At 44.3% G+C, this 24,759-nt stretch overlaps 1 protein-coding gene across 3 annotated transcripts in view; it reads right to left on the reverse strand.

Annotated features, from left to right (window-relative positions):
- Positions 1–3,264: 3,264 nt before the first annotated feature.
- Positions 3,265–24,759, reverse strand: part of CTCF (CCCTC-binding factor) — a 49,603-nt gene continuing 28,108 nt past the window's right edge. For 2 of the 3 annotated variants that reach the window (XM_081806460.1, XM_081806459.1), the window contains 9 exons: positions 24,323–24,493; positions 19,408–19,541; positions 17,271–17,391; positions 16,420–16,569; positions 11,743–11,903; positions 11,045–11,227; positions 10,311–10,446; positions 5,921–6,082; positions 3,265–4,763 (listed from right to left, as the gene is read on the reverse strand). In XM_081806460.1, the coding sequence (XP_081662586.1) occupies positions 4,579–4,763; positions 5,921–6,082; positions 10,311–10,446; positions 11,045–11,227; positions 11,743–11,903; positions 16,420–16,569; positions 17,271–17,391; positions 19,408–19,541; positions 24,323–24,493 (1,403 nt within the window). In that variant the 3' untranslated portion in view covers positions 3,265–4,578. The remainder of the gene's footprint in view (positions 4,764–5,920; positions 6,083–10,310; positions 10,447–11,044; positions 11,228–11,742; positions 11,904–16,419; positions 16,570–17,270; positions 17,392–19,407; positions 19,542–24,322; positions 24,494–24,759) is intronic. The other variant, XM_081806461.1, reaches the window with a different exon arrangement.

The following is a 24,759-nucleotide window of genomic DNA, read 5'->3' on the forward strand; positions in this document are numbered from 1 at the left end:
CCAGGGGGCGCTGCCCGCTCGGGGATCCCTGCGGCCCACCCGCGTTCGTCCACTCCAAAACCCAGCTGCGGCGGTGGACTGGGGGCCCGGCCCGGAGGGGCGTGTATTCAGCAAGGAGAATCGGATCTCTCCTAGAACCTCTCCCAACACCCGGGGCCTAACCTGAAGGACTTAATCTGTTGCTCCTAACCTGGAGTCTGTGACCCCGTCAGAGATCCACCAACTTTTTTTTTTTAAGTTATCTCTATGGGGACTCCAACTCCTGTGCCATGGGCGGGACATCAAGAGTCGCATGCTCTACCAACTGAGCCAGCCAGGCGTCCCGGAAATCCACCAGCTTTTGAAACGGCAGAAAAAAATGCCAGATGGGCTCAGGCACCCTTCTGTGCTGCGCAGGATCCTCAGCTCTCATCAGGCTCAGGCTGGACTAAGGCTGGAAGGTGGGAAGTACCCTCAGGGAGCATCCTTGGGCTAAGGCCTAAACCTCAAGGGACTTTGGGAGGGGTGAGCAAAGGCCAGTTACATGGGGATCCTCCATGTCTGCATCCTCTCCCTTCCACGGACCTCACCTCTACTGGCTGGAACGGGTCAGGAGGTCATGGGGTGGGGTCCTGCTAACTGGAAGCATGCTGCCCTATAAAAGACCAGGGACCTAGAATCTGGAGGATTCACAGAAGAATTATTATTTTTTCTTCCACTACAATCCAATTAAACTGTCACTTATTAGGAACAGCCCTCTGCCCTGCCCATAGCTCAGCCCGGCAGAGGTGAAATTACCTTGAGAGTAGATGAGATGATGAGCAGGGTCCCTTGGCTTCCTTCCCATCTAGCTACCCCTCCTCACCTCAGGGCTTGGAGAGAAGTGGGAACATGCTCCAGTCACGTGATCATTCCCACCCCCCAACAAAATCTTATCTCTGCCAAAGACTGAGACAAAGTGGCTGTAGAAACTGAATGGTAGCAGCTTGAGCAAAGCCTCCCCTCAAGCAAGAGGCCGATGATGTGAAAGCTGAGGACTGACGAGGGGGGACGGGAGAACTCAGCCAGAGGTGTTCCTGCAAACGGAGGCACCAGTCTTCTGATGTCTCCCAGTTTGAAAGAAGAGGTTGGGTTAAGATTGAGGACTCCTTCTAAGACCACATAGAACCCACAAGTTGCTTTTAGGGTGAGAACTCAGTAGGTCTCTCGCACTCAGCAGGCCGAGCTGTCTGTCCGTGGAAAACGCTGGTCCTAAAGGCCGATCGCCTGAACGTTCGTCCCGACACCACCTCTTACCAGGTGTTCCACACTCAAGAAGTTACTTAACCTTTCTGGGCTTCCAGTTCCCGTTTCGTAAGCTGGAGCTATGACCTTACCTCAGAGTGTTGCTCCGAGGCTACGAAATGCTGCCGAAGTGCTCACCGCAGGGCCTGGCACTCGGGGAAAGCGCACACACCGGCCACGTCGGCCCGGCAACCCTGGGGCCCCACAGCGGAGCAAGAGGAAGCGCACCTGGCCGGGGCTCTTCTGTTGAGAAGGATTCGGAGGGGAAATACAAGAGGGAAGGACTGCCGGAGGAGACTCTGGAGGCGAGCAACGTGCTGGTGGGATCTGCCCCCGTCTGACGGGAGCAGACCAGAAAGGCACGGAAACCAGGGCAGGGCTGGGGGGCTCGCCACCCACCTCCGAACTGCTGCTGGTCAGCGCGGCAGCGACCCAACGGCCACAACTCTATCAGAGACCCGGGGGACACATGGGACTGAGCTCCGAACACGCTGAGTGACTCAGCGCGAGGGGGAGAGGCCTCCAGCTCGCCCGTGTTCTAGACGGCAGGACCCCCCGTGGGCACCCAGGAAATGCTAAAAGCCCCTCCTGAGGCGGAAGCCCCGCCTGCGGCCGCAGCGCAAGAGGAGGGGCCGGGCCGCACCTCCAGGCGGCCACAGGTTCCCCGCAGACCGTTTAGAAGCCCAGACCCAGACCACTGGCAAGGAGGGCCCAGGTGAGCAAAGGGAGTATTTTACTCCAGTACCTGCTACGGCCTAACAGTGGGGGAGAGCTGACAGGTCAGGAATTAGCCCGTCCACAGTTCTCGGGTGTGCAGTGAGAAATGGCTTCTGTACTTCCATGTTTATATTATGTAAAATCTGTATTTTATACAGGTTTTATATATAATGGAGTCACACAGGGTGCATCATGGGCTATGCAATGGGGGATCCCTTCTGTTTCTACTCCATCAGAATGGGACTCCTCTTGCCCCCTCTCCATCCAAAACTATCTTTTAAACTTTCAAACAACTTGCATGTACACAGAGAAAAAGCTATGCTGAAGATAAAAATGTCACTGTTCTGCAGACATCTATTATGAACACCAAAAAATTTAGAAAATCGTATGGCCACTGAAACACTATGGTAGGGGGTACTCTGCCCCCCGTAGGGGCTGGCCCATGCCTGAGACAAAGACCCCACACTCTGACAGCCTCGGGTCGCTAACATTGGGCCCAAGGAGCTGCCTGCCAGGTTCTGAGTCTTGAGGCCTCAGATACCCGTTTTCCTGGGAGACGGGACTACGTGGACAGTACTAGCAGCCAAAGGTCACACACACCTGACCTTCTGTTACTTCTCCCTGAAAACCACTAACTCAGAATTCTGGTTAAAAAGCCCCAGAATCAGTGGCTGAAGCTTTTAACTAAAACGGGTTTACCAAAGCTATCTGCCCAGAAATGGGCAGCGGCAGCAAGAGGACGTTTCACTAACGCATCAGCTTCCTAGTCCAACTCCCTTTCCACGGTGCCTCCCGCAGCGCTAACAAGCTGGCTGTCTAGGAATCGCTCCCTGCAGCCTGGTGACTCTGTCTCCCCTCCCACATGACCTTCTCTAGGGCAGACTGGGCCCAGCTTCCGTTGTCCTGCACTTGGCAGAACCCAAGGTGCTGACCTCAGCCCTCACGGAGAAGAGGTCCTGGACAGAACTTCCCATGAGCCCCCTTCTCTAACTTCTGTGGTCACTCCTCTGCTGCAGGGACCCACCCCTAAGGTGGATCACGGAGGCTGGCAGCTGTCCAACCACACCTTGCTACTCACACACACCTCTGGGGAGTTAAAACCTGTGGCGGGGTTCACTCACTAACCCCACCATTTGCCAAGATCATCTCGGACGTGCTGGACAGAAGTGGCCATCCCAAGAATAGAGTTCGCCTCTCAACGGCGACCAGGCCTGCAGCACCTGAGGCCATGCACACGGACCTGTGGGGCCCCCAGCAGGCAGAGATCACACGTGACGGAGTGTCTGGAGCACTTGTTAATCCATTATGATTTATTAGCTGTACAGCAGTAGGTCCTCCTCCCCAGCTTTCAACCCCATTACATATTTTATTACAGGTCTCATGTTGGCGTCCTAAAATAATGAAAAATATCACACAGTACAGCTAAGTACAAAATGCATCAACCTAGAGTCTGATAGCTAACTGATGGCTCTTTTAAAAGCAATACACAGAAGAAAAAAGTGTTTGAAATCAGCAAGACTGAGGCTCTCTAAAAAACACATTTCAAACGTGTGACAGTTCATGTGCAAGAATCACTTTTTAGTTGGTTTTGTTTCACATTATTTTGTTTTGCAGATCCAAAGTTTAAATTACTGACCTAGTGAAATTTTCTGGCCCAGCTTTTAAGGGCTGCTGTGACCCACTCATAATCACCCTTCTGCTTGAAGAGAGGAATTATAAAACACAAAATTCAGCTACAAACAGAGCAAAGAAAATGTAGATGGGAAATCATAACTGAAAGTTAATTGTACAAGGTTCAAATGCTGGCTCCACGGGCTGGAAATCGCGATCTTCCATGTGGGCGTCCGTCATTAGCGGGCAGCAGTCTCGGTGCCATTCTGCTACATGATTGTGATCCAATTCCTTGTCAACATTTACACACGACAGAGTCTGTGGTAACTTAATTTGCAAGTAATTAAAATGCTGGGTTTTCTTACACTGCACTTCTTTTCAACCTCTTAATTAATGGAAAAGATTAAAATGTAAAAAAAGTTATTTACAAGCTTGACCATACCAGAAACTCTGCCAAGAAAGAGGCAAAGCCTTCAGGACAGACACCGATCGCAGCATGCCGGACTACTGGCGTGCAGCTGGCTCCGAGCAAAGGGAGTCAGGGAGAAGCAGAAGCAAAAACCAGTTTAAAAGTGTAAGTCCTTCCCAAGTCTGCATTTACAATTAAAAACTCTCCTGGGAAGAAGACCTAGAACTCTGGGAAACCCGGTGGCCATTCTGGAGTGGTTTACCATAGCAAGGAGAGGGTCCAATGTCTCTGTTTCCATCTAAGAAAACCAGTTAGGCATCAACACTGTCCTCAGCACTTCACAGTAAACCCTCAGGGACTCAGAACATTCCATGATTTGCTAACATCAAACAGCAAGTTCTAGTAAAATCACATTTTTCTAACGTCATCCTTGAAGTTTTAGTTCTCAGTGTGTTTGGTAAAATGGTGTAAAATGATGCTTTTCCCAAAGCCAAAAGAAGAAAGAAGGGAGAAAAATTAAGATGCGGGCCGTTTAAACACAGCCCAGAGCAGTCCTGGCGATGAGCAAGGCCCCGCCATCACCGGTCCATCATGCTGAGGATCATCTCGGGCGTGAGGTCTCCATTGGGGGCGTCTGTGGCAGCCGGCTGGGCCTCCTCTTCCTCCCCCTCCACGGGCTCCGCATCTGGCTCTTTTTTGACTTCAACTATAATGTTCTCAATTGCACCTGTATTCTGGTCTTCCACCTGGATGATGGCTGTTGCTGGCAAGAAAGAGCATGAACAAAACAAATGCTCCATTAAAGCCCCTGAGGATTGCAAGGGTCCCGTCAGACTCGACACTAAATGGATGTCAGCAATGCAGGAAAGCCTTATTAGCAAGGACACAGAAAAAGTCATTAAAAAAAAAAAAAAAAAAGACTTAATGACCTAAAATATGGCCATTCATAAAGCCCCAATACTCTTTGGCTATCAAAGAACAAAATGCTGACATTCATGTTCATATGCCTCCCAAATTCCATACTAAAAGCCTTAGTTTTCCTTTACGTCATAAAGTTGAGCTTTGCACTAGTACGAGATAGGCGAAAGATGCAGACAGCACATGACTAAGAATACCTCCCAATGCGTGTGATGCAGGGTCGAGTTGAAGGTGAACCACCTACAGCAAGAACATCCATTTCTGACCCTGAAGTCTCCCACACCCAGGGCCCTCCACCAGTGTTTTTCACTCAAGTATGTGTAGGCGAAATGGTTCCCAGGGTCTACAGTCACACCCCCCACAAACAGACATTTACACATGGGCTCAGGGAGTACATTAAAAAAAAAAAAAAAATCTTGCGTTTGTTAAAGAAAAAACCCTGCCTGCCAGCTTTCAGGATATCCACAACAACAGAGAACAGAACAGAGACTCGAGTCCCCCAGAGCCTGCTGTCACAAGGGCCGTGCCCACTGCCATTTGTGGTGTGAGGTAGAGGGTGAACACCTCTGCTGTGCCCGCTCCTACAGCAGAAGGCCAACCCTTGAATCCACAGGCCTGGATTTCTTAGGAGGAACACTCAGCACAGGAATTGCTTTATCCTTCATCCCTTAAACTTTGGCTCTTTTACATTCATTACCATACCATATCAATCCTGCCAGCTGACTGGGATGTTGGTTGTTTTGCAGAACCCTCCCACGAAGTCCCCATCTTGTCCACCATGCGAACCTTCTACTTGGGCCTTCTCCCTGAAGTGCAACGGGCTTCTCGGGTCTTCCTCACGTGCTTCCCAGTAAAAACTAAATAATCGATTCCTGACAGTTTGTTCCTGGTGTGACCTTAACTTGTTCTCATCATCCCCCAAAACAAGGACCCATCTGGCTCCTGCCCACGCTGGGAGCAGCCGCCAGCCTCCAGCCTACTAGGTGGAGACAAGGAACTTACGCTGGGTCTGTTTGGGCTGGTTGGTTCTGCCAGGAGGGCGTCCTCTCCGCTTCTTGGCAGGGGGTGGGGCTGGGGTCACAGGCTGAGGCTCTGGCTCGGGTTCAATTTCCACAGCAGGTTCCTCCTCATCCTCATTGTCATCCAGGTCTGGCTCAGCATTTTCTTCTCATGAAATCAGGAGTAACGTGCGGCGGGGGAACGGACACGGAGAAGTACAGCGGAAGAAAAATGACACACACACAAAATCAATATACATATTCTGTTAAGTCTAGTTACATATTTATTTTCATCAACAGAAGTCCATTTAAAAATGCTTTTGTGAGAATTAATATACAAATCAACTCGAAGACTACTAGTCCTACTTTATGTGGGCTGGATATTACTTATTTCTTTTAGCTTTAGACATCAGAATATTAAGTTTCAAAAAAACTATTTTTAAAGATTTTATTTGACAAAAAGAGAGCGAGAGCAGGAACACAAGCAGAGGGAGTGGGAGAGGGAGAAGCAGGCTTCCACCAAGCAGGTAGCCTGATGTGGGCCGAAGGCGGACGCTTAACGACTGAGCCACCCAGGCGCCCCAAATTTCAAATTCTTAAGAGGCAATTCCATCATATGCCAGATATGTAATAATACCACAGTGTTTAAGTTGAAAACATATATTCCCTCTACCTATTATGCAAGGATAAAGCAGGGTACTGAGCCTGAGACAGACCCTCGAAGATGTGCTCCTGCCAGTCTCTGAGTAGGCAGACGGGGGGTGGGTGGGTGTGTGTGTGTACGTGCACATGCATGCACAACATAAATTCCTGTGGCATTGTGAGGTCCTATTACTAGGATAAGCAGCAAGAGTTCTTCTAGGACTATGATTGATGTTTTTTTTTAAAAAAAGATTTATTTATTTATTTAGAGAGACACACACACGGGGCGGGGTTGGGGGAAGCAGAGGGAAAGGGAGACAGAATCCTCAAGCAGACTCTCTGCTGAGCGTGGAGCCTGACATGGGGCCCAATCCCACAACCCTGAGATCATGACCTGAGCCAAAATCGAGAGTTGGCCACTCAACCTACTGAGCCACCCAGGCGCCCCCTGATGGCTTTAAGGCCAAGTTTTTTAACTTCATTCTCAGCTATGCCAGAATCAATGGGTCATTCTTAACTCCCTAATGCCATCATCAAGAGGGGACTACTGTATAAAGAATACTGAAAAGGAGCTTTGAATCCCTTACTAGGTGTGTGACTTGGGACAATGACCACAGTGAACCTCAGTTTCCTTATATAATCTCTAAAGCACCCCCAACCTACTTACTAGTGATTTGAGAATCAAAAGGATTGAACTGTAACGCACGTAATCACGCTCTGCAACTTGGACTCCCCTACACAGACACACTTCTTGTTTGCACCATGCGTCACAGTTTTTAACATTCTCCATTATTCCATTTTGGCTTCATTACTTCATTTAATAAGAGGTGCTACCCTCATTTTACAGAAAAAGTGAGAAGCTAAGTGATTTGGAAGGCATGGCTAAATTATAGCAGGCAGAACTCAACCTCCAGCCTCCACCTGGGGCTGTTCTGCTGCCCACCCCTGGCCGCGGTTCCGGGGCTCCTGCTCCCCCACCCCTTGCCACGCATGGCACGCGAAGTACCCTCCTTGCTCGCCTCTGCCTCTGAGGAGTACAGGTTATGCTGTCTTTCTCTAGGACCAGACATTTACATTTAGAAATCTAGGAGTAAAGGCCTCATCTTCAGGACAAAATGCCTTGTTTGTCAAATCCTAAGTGAAAATGTGGGGAACACACTGGTATGTGGCAGTGTGTCAAGAACGAGATGAGATACTTCCCTGTTGAACTTATTCAAGCCCCCTATTGCCTAAGTTGGCCCAATGCCTAGAAAACCAAACAAATTCAGTCAGAATTGGGGGAAAAAAGCACACAAAGAAGGTTAATAGGGTCAAAGGCTTATTGGCTTGGAGAGATTTTGGCAAAAAGCCTCGAAAATAGCAGTTAATAGCAGTTAAAATAGCTGGTTAATCTCTGCAAGTGGCCAACAGGCAGAACTTCTGGGAGAGGACAAATGTAACTGTGTGGTCTTGGTCAGCAGTGGGATGGAAAGCCTAGACTTTCTGGGGGGATAAAAAGACACTCAGTACAAGGCCCAGAACCAAACCGTGCTCTACAAGCCAGCAATGCATAAGACAAAAGAAGGAGCTGCAGCATCTATTAGCAACCATCAGTAAAGTCTTCTGCTGAAAGATACTCTGGTGATGCATAATTAGGGAATGAAGCCTCTCTTACTGGGAGATGAACCACAGAAGTGACCAAGTGGTACCATAAGCAAGAAGGCTAAGTAAGGGCCAACATCTGTGGCAGTAGGAGGCTCTGCAACTAGAAGCACCTACAGAGATCCTCCAGCTCAAGGTTACCTGTGGATCTCTGGTGGCACTTGGGGCCTGTGATTTTTTTTTTTTTTAATTTATTTATTTGACAGAGACAGACATAGCAAGAGAGGGAACACAAGTGAGGGAGAAGCAGGCTTCCCACCGAGCAGGGAGCCCGATGCGGGGCTTGATCCCAGGACCCTGGGATCATGACACCAGCCAAAGGCAGACGCTCAATGACTAAGCCACCCAGGCATCCCTGTGACTTTTTTTAAAAAATTTATTTTAGAGTGAAAGCGAGCAAGCAAGAGAGACCACATGCGAGCGGGGTAAGGGACAGAGGGAGAGGGAGAGAATCCCAAGAAGAATCCCTGCTGAGCATGGCACCTGATTTCAGAACCCTGAGATCACGACCTGAGCTGAAACCAAGAGCTGGACACTCAACTGACTGAGTCACTCAGGTGCCCCCAACTCATTAATTTCTTAGTCAAAGGGTCCCACAAAGATTTTCAGTAGAGAATGGTATGTATTTTTTTTTTTTTTAAGATTTATTTGAGAGAGAGAGAGTGAGTGTGCATGCGAGGAGGAAGGAGAGGCAGGAGGAGAGGGAGAGGCAGGAGGAGAGGGAGAAGCAGGCTCCCCGCTGAGCAGGAAGCCCGACGCGGGGCTCAATCCCAGGACCCTGATATCATGACCTGAGCCAAAGGCAGATGCCCAACCAACTGAGCTACCCAGACGCCCCAGGAGAGAATGGTGTGCTTTTAAGTAAACCGACATTTTAAAGGAGGCATGTTTACTGAAAACCCAGTGATGAAGAGAATGCTTAAATTAGATTTTCTAAAAAAGGCAGCAAAAAATAAACTACTCTTATGCTTACTGGATGAATATTCTCCCAGAAAAAGTAAAAGTTCTAAACAGAAAAGGTTTTATTAAAATAAACAAAATACACAAAAACTAAAAGGGACCTTGTTACAGATCTAAGTATAAAAAAACCTAGTGCTTTCATGAGCAAGTTTTAGATAAAATCAATGGAGAGACTGAAGTTTTCAAGTATTTTCAATCTTCAAAAAATTTTAATCCCTCCCCATTATTACTAACAAGCAATGCAAGACAAAATGAGGAGCCTTAGAAACACATAAGGCACCATCTATAATTTCTCCAGTCTGATGGTGCTTCTGGGGAAGTGTATTCCCCAAAACAAAACCCCTCTACATATATCTTTTACCATAAAAAGCTTAAATCTTTAGTCACAGATGTGCCTTCACAACTACTTGGCCAGCAGCCCAAGCATCCACATTACAGAGCCTAAAACCATGAGACGAGTGTGTACCATCCAATGTGACTCTCCGTTATTGACGCTCTTGTTCTCCCTCCCTCTTCATGAGTCTAGCACCTCAAAGCATACCTTCTGCCTGGATTTCATGACTAAAGTAAAAAACACCCCCAACAGCATCAATGGTAGGAAAATAGGCAAAGTGTTACATTATAAAACGGAGAGATTAAGGTAGGAAGAGAAAGGCTGACCTTCATGGATTTGATCAACACATCTCAAGGCTAGGCTGACACAGGCAGTCAAACCAGAAGTTGGTCAAGATGCTTAAGAAACCTTCTTCATATCCATTAGATTCATTGCTCAAATCTAGACCAGATTCCTACCTAAATGTAAAAGTTACGAACATAGAAAAGAAACTCTGCTGGCCTTAGAATATCACTAATCTGAGAAAACTGAGTTGAAATACTAATTTTGCTTTGGCTTTAACTAAACATGTAACATATAAGGTATTATCAAGCAATGGAATACCAGGAGAAAAAAACACACAAATAAACAAAAACACGAACTTTCCCCAGAAACTAGCTGCTGCTGTAAATACATAACATACCTTAGGGAGACTAGAGGCTATAAAGGAAGTAAGAGTGATTGGCCTCTCTATCCCAGTACATCCATACATCAATGGATTGGCAACTGGGCACCAAAATCTACCACATGTAACTAAATCAAGAAATAAGTTACTCACCACTGTCAGAGGAGTCTTCTTTTTTGGAACGCATCTTTCTTTTTCTGCCACGTTTACTCTTCTTTGTTTCCCCTCCATTTTCCCCCTCTACGCCATCTGGACCAGCACAATTGTCAGCATGTCTTGCCATGGTATTCTAACGGAAGAAACAAAATCTTCGTTCATGTTACTAAAAAAACTGGTATCAGAAATTAGAAGTTCACTTACTTTAATAAAAATTTCGGGCACTCATATCTAGTCTGAAATGTTCTAGTATGTGCTAATAAGCACATCCTGAACATGCTCTCCTCATTCAAGGGAAATGGTCTCCATCTGGAAGAGGGAGAGAGAAGGAAGGGGGGGGGAGGGAGAGAGAGAGAGAAAGGGAGGGAGAGAGGGAGGGTGGGAGGGAGGGAGGAAAGAGAGTCCCTCAGAAGAGGAGGGGCTAGGGCCTCTCAGCAGCCTGCAGGCAAGAGGAACACAGGAGGATCAGACCAGCCCCCTGTCCTGTGCAGACCTAACATGGCCCCAAAGGAAGATCCAAGAAAGACCTATTTCAGATACTGAGTCCCCCCGCTTCAGCAGGAGGGTTCACACATGTACAGAAAAGCCTGAGGTGGTGATGAGTGGCCCTTTCCAAATAAGGCATCTCTGTGCTTATAACCTCAGTGCAAAAAACTACCCTGCTTTGCAGTGGAAGATCAAGAACATGATATTAAGAACCATGATGAGGGAAGTGAAGTTCTGACTCTCACCCGGCGTGTAAAGGTTTTCCCACACTTAGAACAGACAAAGGCCGCAGGGACAAAGTTGGGGTCATGATAGCGTTTGAAGTGCATGTCGAGGAGCTGTTTCTGGCGGAAGGTCTTGTCGCAGTGGCTGCAGGCGTAAGGCTTCTCCCCAGTGTGGGTGCGCTTGTGCATGATCATGTGCCTCTCCTGAAAGACAGCAGGGGGGGGAAAAGGCCTCAGAGCCCGTCACAGGGCTGCTACCCCAGCCACCATCTGCACACATGGTCCAGAGGCCTTTCTCTCCGGAAGGGTCTAGGCTCAAAACTGCCTGTCCAGAGGATAAAGTTATCTTTACAGGGCTGCAAAACTGCTGCCTTAAATCCCAGTACGGATATGCTCCCTGGCTGGGCCGCCTGTCTAGATCACCCCTAAGCCCCAGGACCATATTCTTCTCTTCTCTCAGGTCCTGGACTTAATTCTCCCAGTTTTGATAAAGCAGCCAGTAGTTTGCCTGAGGGGGAGGTAAGCTATGACTGAATAAAAACATCAGCTGGAGACTGAGGTGATAACATCGAGGAGTGAGACCTCTGGTGATATTCCTCCTAAGTCAGTTTGAAAATACCATCCTTAAAAACAGTTACTATACAAGGAATCTAAAAACCCTCTGATAAAACCTGACACTGATGGGGAATCAACTGCTTTCTAACTATGAAGGTCTCTACCTGTCTGCAAGCGTAATCACACTGGTCACACTTAAAGCGCTTCTCATTCTTGTGTGACTTCTGATGCTGGATGAGGGCATAGCGCTCATGAAACACAGCATCGCAGTATCGACATTTCTTGCCTTGCTCAATGTAGGAATGCTGCTTTCGCAAGTGGACACCTGAAAGCAAAACACAAATCCCAGTCTAACTTGTGAAAACAAACAGGCATTTCATTAAGTTAATAATACGTTCTTCTCTGCTTCTTAAAATATTTACTCTGGCTGCTGTCCTGAAAGTGAATTAAAAGGCAAAAAGACAAGAGAAGTGGAAAGACTAGTTAAGATATGGAAACAGGACAGGTGAGAGAAGATGGTGGCTTGGAAGGAGTGGGGAGGACTGATGAGAGACCCAGAAAGTAGCATCAACAGGACTTATTCACTGAATACAGAACAAGAAAGAAGGTGGGTGTCAATAGACGACCTCCAGGTTCCTGGCTTTGAAAACCGGGTAGGTGGATGGGGCCATTTGCTGAGACAAGGAACAGTGGAAAAGGGCTAAAGCCCATTGTTTGTTTTGGGGAAAGGGGGCAGGGGGGTTTTAGACCTTCAGTTTTGAACCTGTTAAATTTGAAATGCCAGTGATATCAAACTAGGGATGGCAAAGGCTAAATAAGCCTAGCTCAAAGGAAAGATTTAGAGTAAGAACTGGAGTTGTTGGGATTTGAATTAGTTCATGGGAGTTCAAGAAATCACTAAGGCAAAAAGAAAAAGAAGAGTACAGGTCACACTTTAAGAAAGCTAACAGGTAAGGCCAGTGGAAGGAAAAACGGTTGAAACAAGAGAAGGCTGAGAAAGAATAGAGAAGAAAGCCAACAGGCTATCGTGCCACGGAAACCAAGGGAAGAAAGTGTTTTAAGGAGGATGGCATAGTCCACTATGAAGAATATTCTTAAGAGATCAAGAAAGATGGTAAGTGGAATGTTCCCCACATTAAGCAATGTGGTGTTTAGTGATCTTAGGAAGAGTCACTTTACAGAATGGGGTATAAGCTAAGATGGGAGGGCAATGAGAAACAGGAAGGAAGACTGTGAGGGATAGAACTCTTTATGAGGATTGGCAGGGAAGGAGATATAAGACTCAAACTTAAACACCTAAGTAACATAAAAAATAATAATAAATAAAAAATGAGCCAGATGAGTAAGTCCTAGAGACCTATTGTACAGCATAATTCCCACAGTTTATTTATTTATTTATTTATTTAGATTTTATTTATTTGCGAGACAGAGAGCATGAGAGGGAGGAGGGTCAGAGGGAGAAGCAGACTCCCTGCTGAGCAGGGAGCCCAATGTGGGACTCGATCCAGGGACTCCAGGATCATGACCTGAGCCGAAGGCAGTCGCTTAACCAACTGAGCTACCCAGGCGCCCCAGTTTATTTTTTTTAAAAATTTTATTTTTAAGTAATCCCTACACCCAATGTGGAGCTTGAACTCACAACCCTGAGATCAAGCGTCGCATCTCTATGGACTGAGCCAGTCAGGTGCCCCTAATTCCCATAGTTTATTTATTTCTTAAAAGATTTTTATTTGAGAGAGAGCACAAGCAGGGAGAGCGGCAGGCAGAGGGAGAAGCAGGCTCCCAGCTGAGCAAGGAGCCTGATGCAGGACTCGATCCCAGAACCCTGGGATCACGACCTGAGCTGAAGTCAGACACTTAACCGAATGAGCCACCCAGGTGTCCCATTCCCCTAGTTTGTAATATTGTACAAAAATTTCCAAGTTTCCAAATTATGTTTTAACAGGAAAAATTAGAAACTTAAAAAAAAAAAGTCAAACCTAGACAGGGAAGACTTTCTTCTTTAAGATAGGAGAAATGTAAGCATGTTTAAGAGTTGAGGGGAAAGACCTAGGAAAGAAAGTGTGAAGACGAAGGTAAGGAGGCAGTACATGAGGGTATAAAAGCTGCAGAGAAGACAAGACAGGACTGAGGCAAAAGCAAAGGGACAGTCCACAAATACGAAGAGTGATGCCAACTCTCTTGCAGCAAATGGGCAAAGAAAAGATGAATGCAGATGGGTTTGTAGGTTTGAGAACAGAAATTTGGGAGTTTCAATCTGTTGCCTTTACTTTTCTTATGAAGTAGGAAAAGAGGTCACTTACTGAGACCATGGAGGTGGAGGGAAAAGGGGAGGAAAGATCAGAGGTTTAAAAAAAGTGCAAATGATTCACCCAACTCTGACTCGTTTCATGGTGCCTTCCACATAGCAGGCACCTAAACATTTGTGGAATGAATGAATGATTGAACTCACTGAGGAAAATAGGAGCATACCTGACAAGGACAAATAGGTGGACTGCCCAGAAACAATGAAAGCTCAGCTGCATTTGGGATCATGAATTTATGGTGCTACCAACCTGCTTCACTCATACCACATCAGACTTAAAGAAGACCAATTCTGGGGAGCAGAAATGAGGGAAGGCTTTTCTTTTTTACTCTCTACACATGTTCACTATATGAAAGCCTTTCATACATATATGTATTATTTCAAATAATTTTTTTTAAAGATTTATTTGACAGAGAGAGAAACAGTAAGAGAGGGAACACCAGCAGAGGGAGAGGGAGAAACAGGCCCCCGCTGAGCAGGAAGCCTAACGCGGGGCTCGATCCCAGGATCCCGACATCATGACCTGAGCCGAAGACAGACGCTTAATGAATGAACCACCCAGGTGCCCCCAAATAATTTTTAAAAGGCCTCAACTTCCCCTTCTGGTCCTATGATAGAGACCTAACAGTGAAAGACTTTCTTTCATGTGTTCTTAATACTTATAACAACTGTGTAAGGTAGTTATTTTTCCTAAAAATCAGTTGGGGAAAAAAAAAAAAAAACAAAAAGAGGCTTAGAGGAATATTTGGAGGTGAATCTTGACTCTAGTAGGTCAAGTCTCCAAAGCCCACGCTCTCCTGTGTCACAAAGTGATAAATTTTATTTATAGCATATTAGTGTGAAATCAGGCCTGCTTTAAAGAGGGAACTTCTTTGGGATTGGTTTTGGGAGATAACTATTATCTGACAGCTCCTAAGCAATTAAGTTCCTTATTATGTAGGGCCTAAAGGGTATCATACAGGTATAGAACATCCAAAATATATACTTGCATCGTAAAAGTGAACAATTTTAAAAATTTAAATAATCCAAACAGTGGCCTAATAGCTCACATACACTATCATGAGGTATTATCAATTTAGATTTTAGGTTTCTGTACTATAAGAACAGTAAAATTCATTTATCAGAGGACAGTGCCTCTTAAATCTTTCTAACAAAGTCCTCTTAACATGTTAGGATGAACAAGTAACCCACAGATCTTATGTGGAGCCCAAAGCCCTCTGCTTCAAACTCATGGTTTCATCTTCAAAATGTGTATTAGGTGTTAAAATAAATAAATACATACACTTACACCTTAAAAAAACGTATGCTAGGGGCGCCTGGGTGGCTCAGTCGGCTAAGCGGCTGCCTTCGGCTCAGGTCATGATCCCAGGGTCCTGGGATGGAGCCCCGCATCGGGCTCCCTGCTCAGCGGGAGGCCTGCTTCTCCCTCTCCCTCTCCCTCTGCCTGCCACTCTGCCTACTTGTGCTATCTGTCAAATAAATAAATAAAATCTTAAAAAAAAAAAAAAAGTATGCTAGCCTCCATTTTGTCCAATATGGTCGTATTAATATAACAATGTCTTTTTTAAGATTTTATTTATTTGACAGAGAGAGAGCACGTGCGCACAAACGGGGAGCAGCAGGCAGAGAGAGAGGGAGGAACAGGCTCCCCACTGAGCAGGGAGCCCGACACAGGGCTCGATCCCAGGATTCCGGGATCATGATCTGAGCCAAAGGCAGCTGCTTAACCTACTGAGCCATCCAGGCGCCCCAATATAACAATGTTTTAAGACACCAGCTAAATTGCCTAACTTTACTCAGCTAAAATACATATGCCTTGGTGACTTCATATGGTTGCTATGAATATCAAATGGGTTAAAAAGTTAAAGTAATAAAAGATGTTTTGTAAAGTACAACAATTTACCTAAATATAAAATTGTTTATACTAATAATGTTCAAGGGGAAAAAACAGTAATATTCAAGGAGCAATACATTTTGGATAGAGATCAGACAGGGGCAGTATTTTTATCTCTTTTAAATAGGAAAAACAAAGGGAGACACATCCAGGTGACCATACCTTTATGGGCCCAACTACAATTTCTACTGATAAATTCTGCCTCTGTATAAGCTGTAGTTTAATTATGCACAGAAATATAGTTATCATCCAACCAATAACATCTTATTATTTAGAGAAAGTACTTATGCTCTGAGAAAAACTGAAATGGACAGTCCTTAGAGTTTGAATCATACTATGTCACTTCCCTATTTGGAGATTTGAACATTACCAGTGAGGACTACTAATTAAAGGTTTACTATTTCCTCTCATTACAGCTCCTGTTAATTTATAAATGAGCTACATTCAGGAAAGAATCCTGTGGCCTGACTGCAATGAGAGAAAGAAGATAAAAACAGATGCTAAGCGATGGCTGTTATTAAGTGGTAGGCCATTCACCTATACAAAACTTACATAATTTAGAAAAGGAAGTTATTTATGATCCTCCTACTTTCACACATCCTCAAAAATATTTTTTCATTTGCCACTAGCTAATTTACTTACCCAAATCACTTTTTCGGGCTATGACAGTGTCACAGTGGGGACAGTGAAATTTGGCCACATTTTCTGTGTGCTTCTGTAAAATGTGCATCTTCATGGTACCACTTTGGGTAAACCGAGCATGACAAATATAACATTCATAAGGTTTTTCCCCTTAAAAGGAAATACAGAATGAACAAATTAGATGAAATGAGCACCATCATTTAACTGGAGGGTAATTCAGGTGGTAATTCAGCTGCAGTCAGGTAGCAGAAAAGCTAAGCTACAGAGAATCCTCAAGTGTTACCCAGCGAGCCCAAGCCTCAGGCCTGCTGCATGGCTCACACCCGTTCTTAAGAGATGGCACTCAAGTCCTGAACTGCTGGCTGTCAGCTCCAACACAGACTCACTCCCGAGAGCGAGCGAGCGAGCGAGCAATTTCTACAAGGCCTGCCTTTGGGGGACAGGAGATGGACAACAGGAGGACCTCCAAGTTCTTTTTCTTTTTAAGTTATCTTTACACCCAACATGCGGCTCGAACTCAAGACCCCGAAATCAAGAGTCACACACTCTACTGACTGAGCCAGCCAGGCGCCCCTACAAATTTTTCTTTTTTAGGAAAACACAGTATGGGGAAAACTGAATGAGCGGGTTAGGTAATCTACCCAGACTTCTAATAGTGAAACTTTCCATTCTCCAGTGTATATTCAGAACAATGAATTCAGAAGATATGCCAGAGAAGCATTTGTCAATTCCATTACTTTTATGCCAGCTCCCATTCTGGTAAGCAACAGGGGTGTGAGGTGGTTTACAGGGTCCCATGGGATCCACTGAAAAGCAGCTCATTAATACAACAAGGAGGGAAGATGTCCTACCTGAATGAGTTCTCATGTGCCTTTTCAGCTTGTATGTGTCCCTGCTGGCGTAACTGCACAAGCTGCACTGGAACGGACGCTCCCCAGTATGAGAGCGAATGTGACGTTTTAATTTGCTGACCTGAAACATGAAAGCACAATGACTGTAATGTGAATGCTGTGGGTTAGGCACAAAAGCTTAGCTTTGGGCACTGAAGTTCAGAATACAGAAAAAGTCTAAAATACACTATTTCTTCCTCCTTATTTGTAATTTTTGTTTCTCAAATCCTTATAATCCAAAGAGAGTAAATAAATGGATAGGGCATAGATGACTCAAGATGGGTTATTAATAACTACTTAAGCTGGGTGATAGATTCATGGGGGTGTATTATCCTATTCTGTCTATTTCTATATATGTTTTCTGCTTTTGTATAGATTTGAAATTTCCGCAACAGTTGAAGTAATCATGCTTATCTATAGGTCAATTTCCTTCCAGATACATAGGTATCAGATGTTTTTTTTGTTGTTCAGTTTAACCCTAAATAATTTTATTGCTATTAGAATGTGAACTATTTCCTGCTATCTACCGTATAAAGTTAAGTTACTGGCTTCTGTGTATTTGTCTTTTATCTGGCCACCCAAATGGACTTTTTTTTTTTTTAAGATTTTATTCATCCATTTCAGACAGACAGAGTCCGTGAGAGAGGGAACACAAGCAGGGGCATTGGGAGAGGGACAGGCAGGCTTCCCGCGGAGCAGGGAGCCCGATGTGGGACTCGATCCCAGGACCCTGGGATCACGACCCGAGCTGAAGGCAGACGCTTAACGACTGAGCCACCCAGGCGCCCCCCAAATGGACTCTTATTGCTCTATGTTTTTTTTCAGCTGATACTCTTGGATTTTTTTGATGTAAGCAAGTATATCTGCAATAAGTAAGTTTTGTTTTACCACTTATAATTAATTTCTTATTTAGCTGGGATTTCCAATACAATCACAATGTTGGAACAGTAATGGTAAGAACAGATGTCTTGTTCCAAATTTTTATTATTTACTTATTTACTTATTTTTAAGTAATCTCTACACCCAATGTGGGGCTCATGACCCCGAGAGATCAAGGCACCTGTTTTGTTCCAAATTTTATTGGGATACTCCCAATGCTTCAGTTAACTGGGATGGATTGACTACGGGTTTCTGGTATACACTCCTTATAGTAAAGCCATTTTTTTCTACTCTTAACTTGTTAGGACTTTAAACAGTAATGAATATTGTTACAGCTTTTCAGTAATCTACAGAAATGATCATATGGTTTTTCTTAAACTTCTCAATGTAGCACACACCAGTAATTTCCTAATGTTCAACTCTCCTTGTATTTTAGATATATTCTATTTAGTAATCATTTATTTATTTATTTTTTTTTTTAAAGATCTTTTATTTATTTATTTGAGAGAGAGAGAATGAGAGAGAGAGAGCACATGAGAGGGGGGAGGGTCAGAGGGAGAAGCAGACTCCCCGCCGAGCAGGGAGCCCGATGCGGGACTCGATCCCGGGTCTCCAGGATCATGACCCGAGCCGAAGGCAGTCGCTCAACCAACTGAGCCACCCAGGCGCCCAGTAATCATTTATTTTTAAAATATATTACTTAATTTGGTGAATAATTTGATTTAGCTTCGTTTTCTGTGAGAATAAGATACACTTTTCTTTTTGGTAGCATTCTTACCCAGTTTTGATAACAGTGTAGCCTCAAATAGTAAAGGAGAAAATATTTTCCTTTTTTTTTTTTAAAGTAGGCTCCAATGCCAGGCCTGAACTCACAACCATGAAATTGAGAACCTGAGCTCAGATCAAGGGTCAGACACCTGACCAACTGAGCCATCCAGATGCCCCCCAATTTTCCATTTTTAAATGCTCCAGGTACAGTTCTTTGTTTCTTTGCTGTTTCGTAGAACCTACCTATAATAACATGTTGTACTAGTGCTTTTTTTAAAATGGGTAAGTCTTTCACATTCATTACAATTTTAGTATTTTTGGTGGCAGGGAAGGGGAGTGGGAGTGTTAATAATCTCCTAAGATTTTCTATCTCATCTTAAGTCAGTTTGGGTAGTTCTTATACTGGAATCACGGTCTTAGGAGAGGAACCAACAAGTTGCTCAACACTCACTTCTACACTGGCGTAATCGCACATGGAACACTTAAATGGCTTCTCATGGGTGTGTTTATAACGACGATGCCGCACCAATTCTCCACTAGTCACAAAGGCCATGTCACAGTCTGGGCACTTGTGAGGACGAGTACCTAGAGAAAGGAGGTTATAACAGGAAGACAAGATCAAGGGCACAGTTAATGACAGTTCAACATCTGACGAGAACTGCAGCATGAGGTTGAACCCTGGTCATCTCAACAACCTTGCACTAGCCTGAGAATAACTCCAAATAGGGGGTCCCGGCGGACTTTCTAACACTAACCCCAGAATATTGGAAAACATGTGTCACGCATTTAATTTCTCTTAATTACCCATTTGAGTGCTGCTTTTGAATACAAAAATCACCCCCCCCTTTTAAAATACTCATAGCAAGAATTACTATTAAACTCCACTCAATTGGCCAGAGACCCTTGTGGTGATATCAGAAAGACTTGCCCCTTCATGGAGCACACTACCTACACCTGTGAGTTCATCAGCCAGCCAAAATACAAAATCCTTTTTATCCCTAGTTTATGAATTCTGATCACTATGGATCAAAAGTCTGCTTCAACTCTTTGTTTTTTAAAAGATTTTATTTATTTGAGATAGAGCGCGTGTGCATGAGCAGGGGGAGGGGCAGAGGGAGAAGCAGATTCCCCTGCTGAGCAGGGAGCCTGGGGTGGAGGGTGCTCGATCCCAGGACCCTGGGATCATGACCTGAGCCCAAGGCAGATGCCACTGAGCCACCCAGGCACCCTTATTTCACCTCTTGATTTAAAAAATTTAGAACACCTTGGGGCACCTGGGTGGCTTGGCAGGTTGAGCATCTGACTCTTGATTTCAGTTCTAGTCATGATCTCAGGATCATGAGATGGGAGCCCAACACCGGGTTCCACGCTTGTGGGAAGTCTGCTTGAGATTTTTCTCCCTCTGCTCCTACCCCACCCCCTGCTGTGTACACCCTTTCTCTCAAATAAATAAATAATTTTTGTTTGTTTTTTTAAGATTTTATTTATTTGACAGAGGCAGACACAGTGAGAGAGGGAACACAAGCAGGGGGAGTGGGAGAGGGAGAAGGAGGCTTTCCGCAGAGCAGGGAGCCCTGCCTGGGATCATGACCTGAGCCGAAGGCAGACACTTAAGAATTGAGCCACCCAGGCGCCCCTAAATAAATAAATCTTAAAAAACAAAAACAAGGGCGCCTGGGTGGCTCAGTCGTTGAGTGTCTGCCTTCGGCTCAGGTCATGATCCTGGGGTCCTGGGATCGAGTCCTGCGTCGGGCTCCCTGCTCAGCAGGAAGCCTGCCTCTCCCTCTCCCACTCCTCCTGCTTGTGTTCCTGCTCTAGCTATCTCTCTCTCTGTCAAATAAATAAATAAAATCTTTTAAAAAAAACAAAAACAAAAAACAAAAACAAAGGGCGCCTGGGTGGCTCAGTCGTTAAGCGTCTGCCTTCGGCTCAGGTCAGGAACCCAGGGTCCTGGGATCAAGCGCCACATCAGGTTCCCTGCTCCGCAGGAAGCCTGCTTCTCCCTCTCCCACTCCCCCTGCTTGTGTTCCCTCTCTCACTGTGTCTCTGTCAAATAAATAAATAAAATCTTTAAAAAAATAAAAAAAACAAAAACAAAAAAAAACATCTCTTAAACCTCAATGTTTTGTCAAGCAGAGGTCACAGAATTAATAGTTATTTGACCCAAAGATATTCAGAAATAGATTCCATTAGGAATGTAATAGAAGATAAAGGAGACCGGGAAATAAAAATAGTTCAGCATACGTGAGGTTATAACAGATAGATATTCAGATAAATAAAGAACTAAATATTAAAAACATTAAAAAAAAATTATTTGACCCAAGATTCCTCTGCATATCAAATCTTACTGTATTATGACTGTACATATAGAGACATTGGGCTGTCCACATTCTGATACTTTTTTCTGAAGAAAAAACAAAAAAACACCAAAAAACCAAAAACCAAATGCAATAGCTTGTTTTCTATATAAATTTACTTTGATAATTCCAGAAATTTATCAAAGGTTTTACAAAGTAGTACTGCCTTTTATGTGATTTAAACAGATGACCCTTTTTACAAAAAAGATTTTATTTATTTATTTGGGGGAGTGGATGGGGAGGAGAGTGCAAGCAGGGGAAGAGCAGGGGGAGAGGGACAATCAGACTCCTCTGCTGAGAGCAGAGCTCAACTTGGGGCCCGATCCCACGCCTCTGAGATCATGACCTCAGCCGAAATCAAGAGTTGGACACCTAATCAACTGAGCCACCCAGATTCCCCAAAAGATCACCTTTAAAAGAAAAATAATCTCGGGCGCCTGGGTGGCTCAGTTGGTTAAGCCACTGCCTTCGGCTCAGGTCATGATCCTGGAGTCCCGGGATCGAGTCCCGCATCGGGCTCCCTGCTCAGCGGGGAGTCTGCTTCTCCCTCTGACCCTCCTCCCTCTCGTGCTGTCTCTCATTCTCTCTCTCACAAATAAATAAATAAAATCTTTAAAAAAAAATAAAAATAAAAATAAAAGAAAAATAATCTCTACACTCAACGTGGGGCTTGAACTTACAACGTTGAGATCAAGCATCGCATCCTCTACTGACTGAGCCAGCCAGGCACCCCTAAACGGATCATTTTCAAACACCCGTCATCTAATATTCTGTGATCTGAATGTGAATTCATGAAATATTTAAACATTCTTACAAACTAATATACTCCACGTTTTTCTTTTTCCCTTTTACTGAAGGAATCTGTTTTTAGTATGCCCTCACATAGTAGCCCTATAACATAACTGACTGATTATATTAATGGATCTTCTCTAGTCACTTTATATTCTAAATATAGCATTGGAAGTATGCCCAGGTAATGATGACAATAAGGAGATAAGCTGACAGCAGAACACAGTGCTGTTTTCATAGACCATTACTGAAAAACTAGGGACCATCTGTAATTGCGCACTGCAGGTAAGGGATGACAACAAAGTAATCCCGAACACCAAAATCAAAGGAAGGTTACCGTTTACCTCTGAGAACGGAATTAGAAAGAGTCACAATGTAATGAATGGGACCAGCCATCTGCAGAAATGATTCTGAGATGGACAGAATCCTCAAGAGGGAAGTGTGATTAAAGTATGATAGTAACTAAGAAATTTCAAGGAATGTTCATTTGCTCAGTTTGCTTCTTTATTATCACTGGGGATGTAGGAGTGAAGGACAGAGTTCTTGTCTATGAAAAAGAATCTGGCAGCACAGATCGGTAAGTGAAACAATTAACAAGAAAGAAAGCAGGATCCATTTCCGTTAGGATAAAGTGAACTGAAAACCAAGGATTTCTAATGTTTACCTAGTACTATCTAGGAGACAGAAAGAGGCCTGCTACTGGTAGACATAAGCATGGCAATTAGGAAAGCAGCAGACATTGCTGTACAACAGAGATTTTCATTGGGTTGTACCACATGATTGCGTATGTCCCTCTGCTCAGATCCATGCTTACCAAGTCACCATTCAATTGCTACATCTTCTTGATATAGGCAAGGGTATCCCCTAGAATGCAATACAACTGCATCCAGAAAACGAAAAGGTGTATTCCTCACCATAAACTCTTTCTGATTGCATCTGACCCTTGAGGGTTTGATTAGTATGAATCAGTCCTGCCAAATTAGCTCTGAGCGACTAGACAGACCACACTCTTATTTTCAAAGCTGAGGACTAGACCATGACATACAGTGCCCACATCAACCACTCCCATTTTAGGAAGTCCTATTATGTGGCCAAATGCTCTTATCTAGTCATATGCCCTTTCACAGTGTCTTCAAACTACCAAATAAAACATACTATCAAGTGTCTTGAGTAGAAAGCAGGGAAATAATGAAAAGTGACCAGATCATATTAGCAAAGAATATACTAATGCGCAACATATTGCTTACAGGCCAAACTCAACTTGGTCGTGCTCAGTAGACTACCAGCACATCAAATCAAAAACAAGAGCTGTGCTAAGTGGAGAATCTGGATAGAGGAAAGCTACTCTGCATGAAGAACCGTGTGAGAGAAGTTTCTATCGGCACTCATAGCCAAATGCCAATACTGAAAGAACAAAGAGCCCAGAAGAGAGCCTTAAGAGAGCTCCTGCACAGTCCCTCCACTTTAGTGACTCCTGGGACCTGATCATAGCCAACATGATGCTAACACAGAATATTAAAGTATGGGGGTGCCTGGGTGGCTCAGTCGGTTAAGCGACTGCCTTTGGCTCAGGTCATGATGGCAGGGTCCTGGGATCGAGCCCCACATTGGGCTCCCTGCTCAGCGGGGAGCCTGCTTCTCCCTCTCTCCTGCCTGCTGCTTCCCCTGTTTGTGCGCTGTCAAATAAATAAACAAAATCTTAAAAAAAAAAAAAAATTAATGTATGGAGCACAAATGAGTAAGTTTCTGAATTGCTAGAGTAACGCCTTAAACTTTCCATTCTGAGATTATGAATTACTTACCTTTGTTGAAGTGAAACAACCAGAAACCATGGCTTTTACAAAGAATTGCGTTGCTATTTCTAATGTTCATCCTTATAGTGCCTGGCAATTGTTGCCCGGGAATTTCGGGCATCATTTTTTGTCACTGATGTTAAAACCTTGGCAATGCAATGGTGATATCCTTTAGGAAATATTACAGGTTAACCGCCATAGATCATTTTTTCCTGGATCACCAGACTTAAACAGTTTGGATTATTTTCCACTAAATTTTCTTTACATTTGCCTACAAATTCATCTGCTTATAATAAATCAGGATTACAGCATAAGAAAGAACAAAAATCTTCTTCTTTAACTTCCCACCAGAACCACCTTGGATGATACTTAAAACCCAAGTTTTAACCTTTGCTATGCTGTAGCCCCCAACATTCATATCCAGCACCTGTGTGTGTGTTAAGGTGATTCCTCAGGAGGGTCACTGTTCTAAACGCCCTGCCACAGAGATGGCACTTGTGTGGTCTCTCATCAGTGTGACTTTTCATGTGACGATCCAAATTTGAACGCCGCGGACATGTGTAACTGCAAAGCTCACACTGGAATGTCTTCTTTACACCTATATGAAAAACAAAACACTTAACTTCTTGCAAGGTTTCAAAGTATTAAGTTTAATCCTAACGTTAAATATCTACAAATAAATTTCATTAGCCTTTTTAAACTAAATCCAATCTAAGTCATATTAAATCGTTATTATTTCATGCCACTAACAGATTTCTTTCTTTGTCTTCAGGACTTAAAAAATACTGAATTTGGAAAAACTTTTAGACTAGCTAAAAGGACTGGTACCTAGCTCATGATCTTAAAAAACAACAACAAAAAAAA

Source organism: Leptonychotes weddellii, chromosome 16, assembly GCF_054177405.1.
Source record: "Leptonychotes weddellii isolate Sample4059 chromosome 16, ASM5417740v2, whole genome shotgun sequence".
In the NCBI taxonomy this organism is placed as follows: domain Eukaryota; kingdom Metazoa; phylum Chordata; class Mammalia; order Carnivora; family Phocidae; genus Leptonychotes; species Leptonychotes weddellii.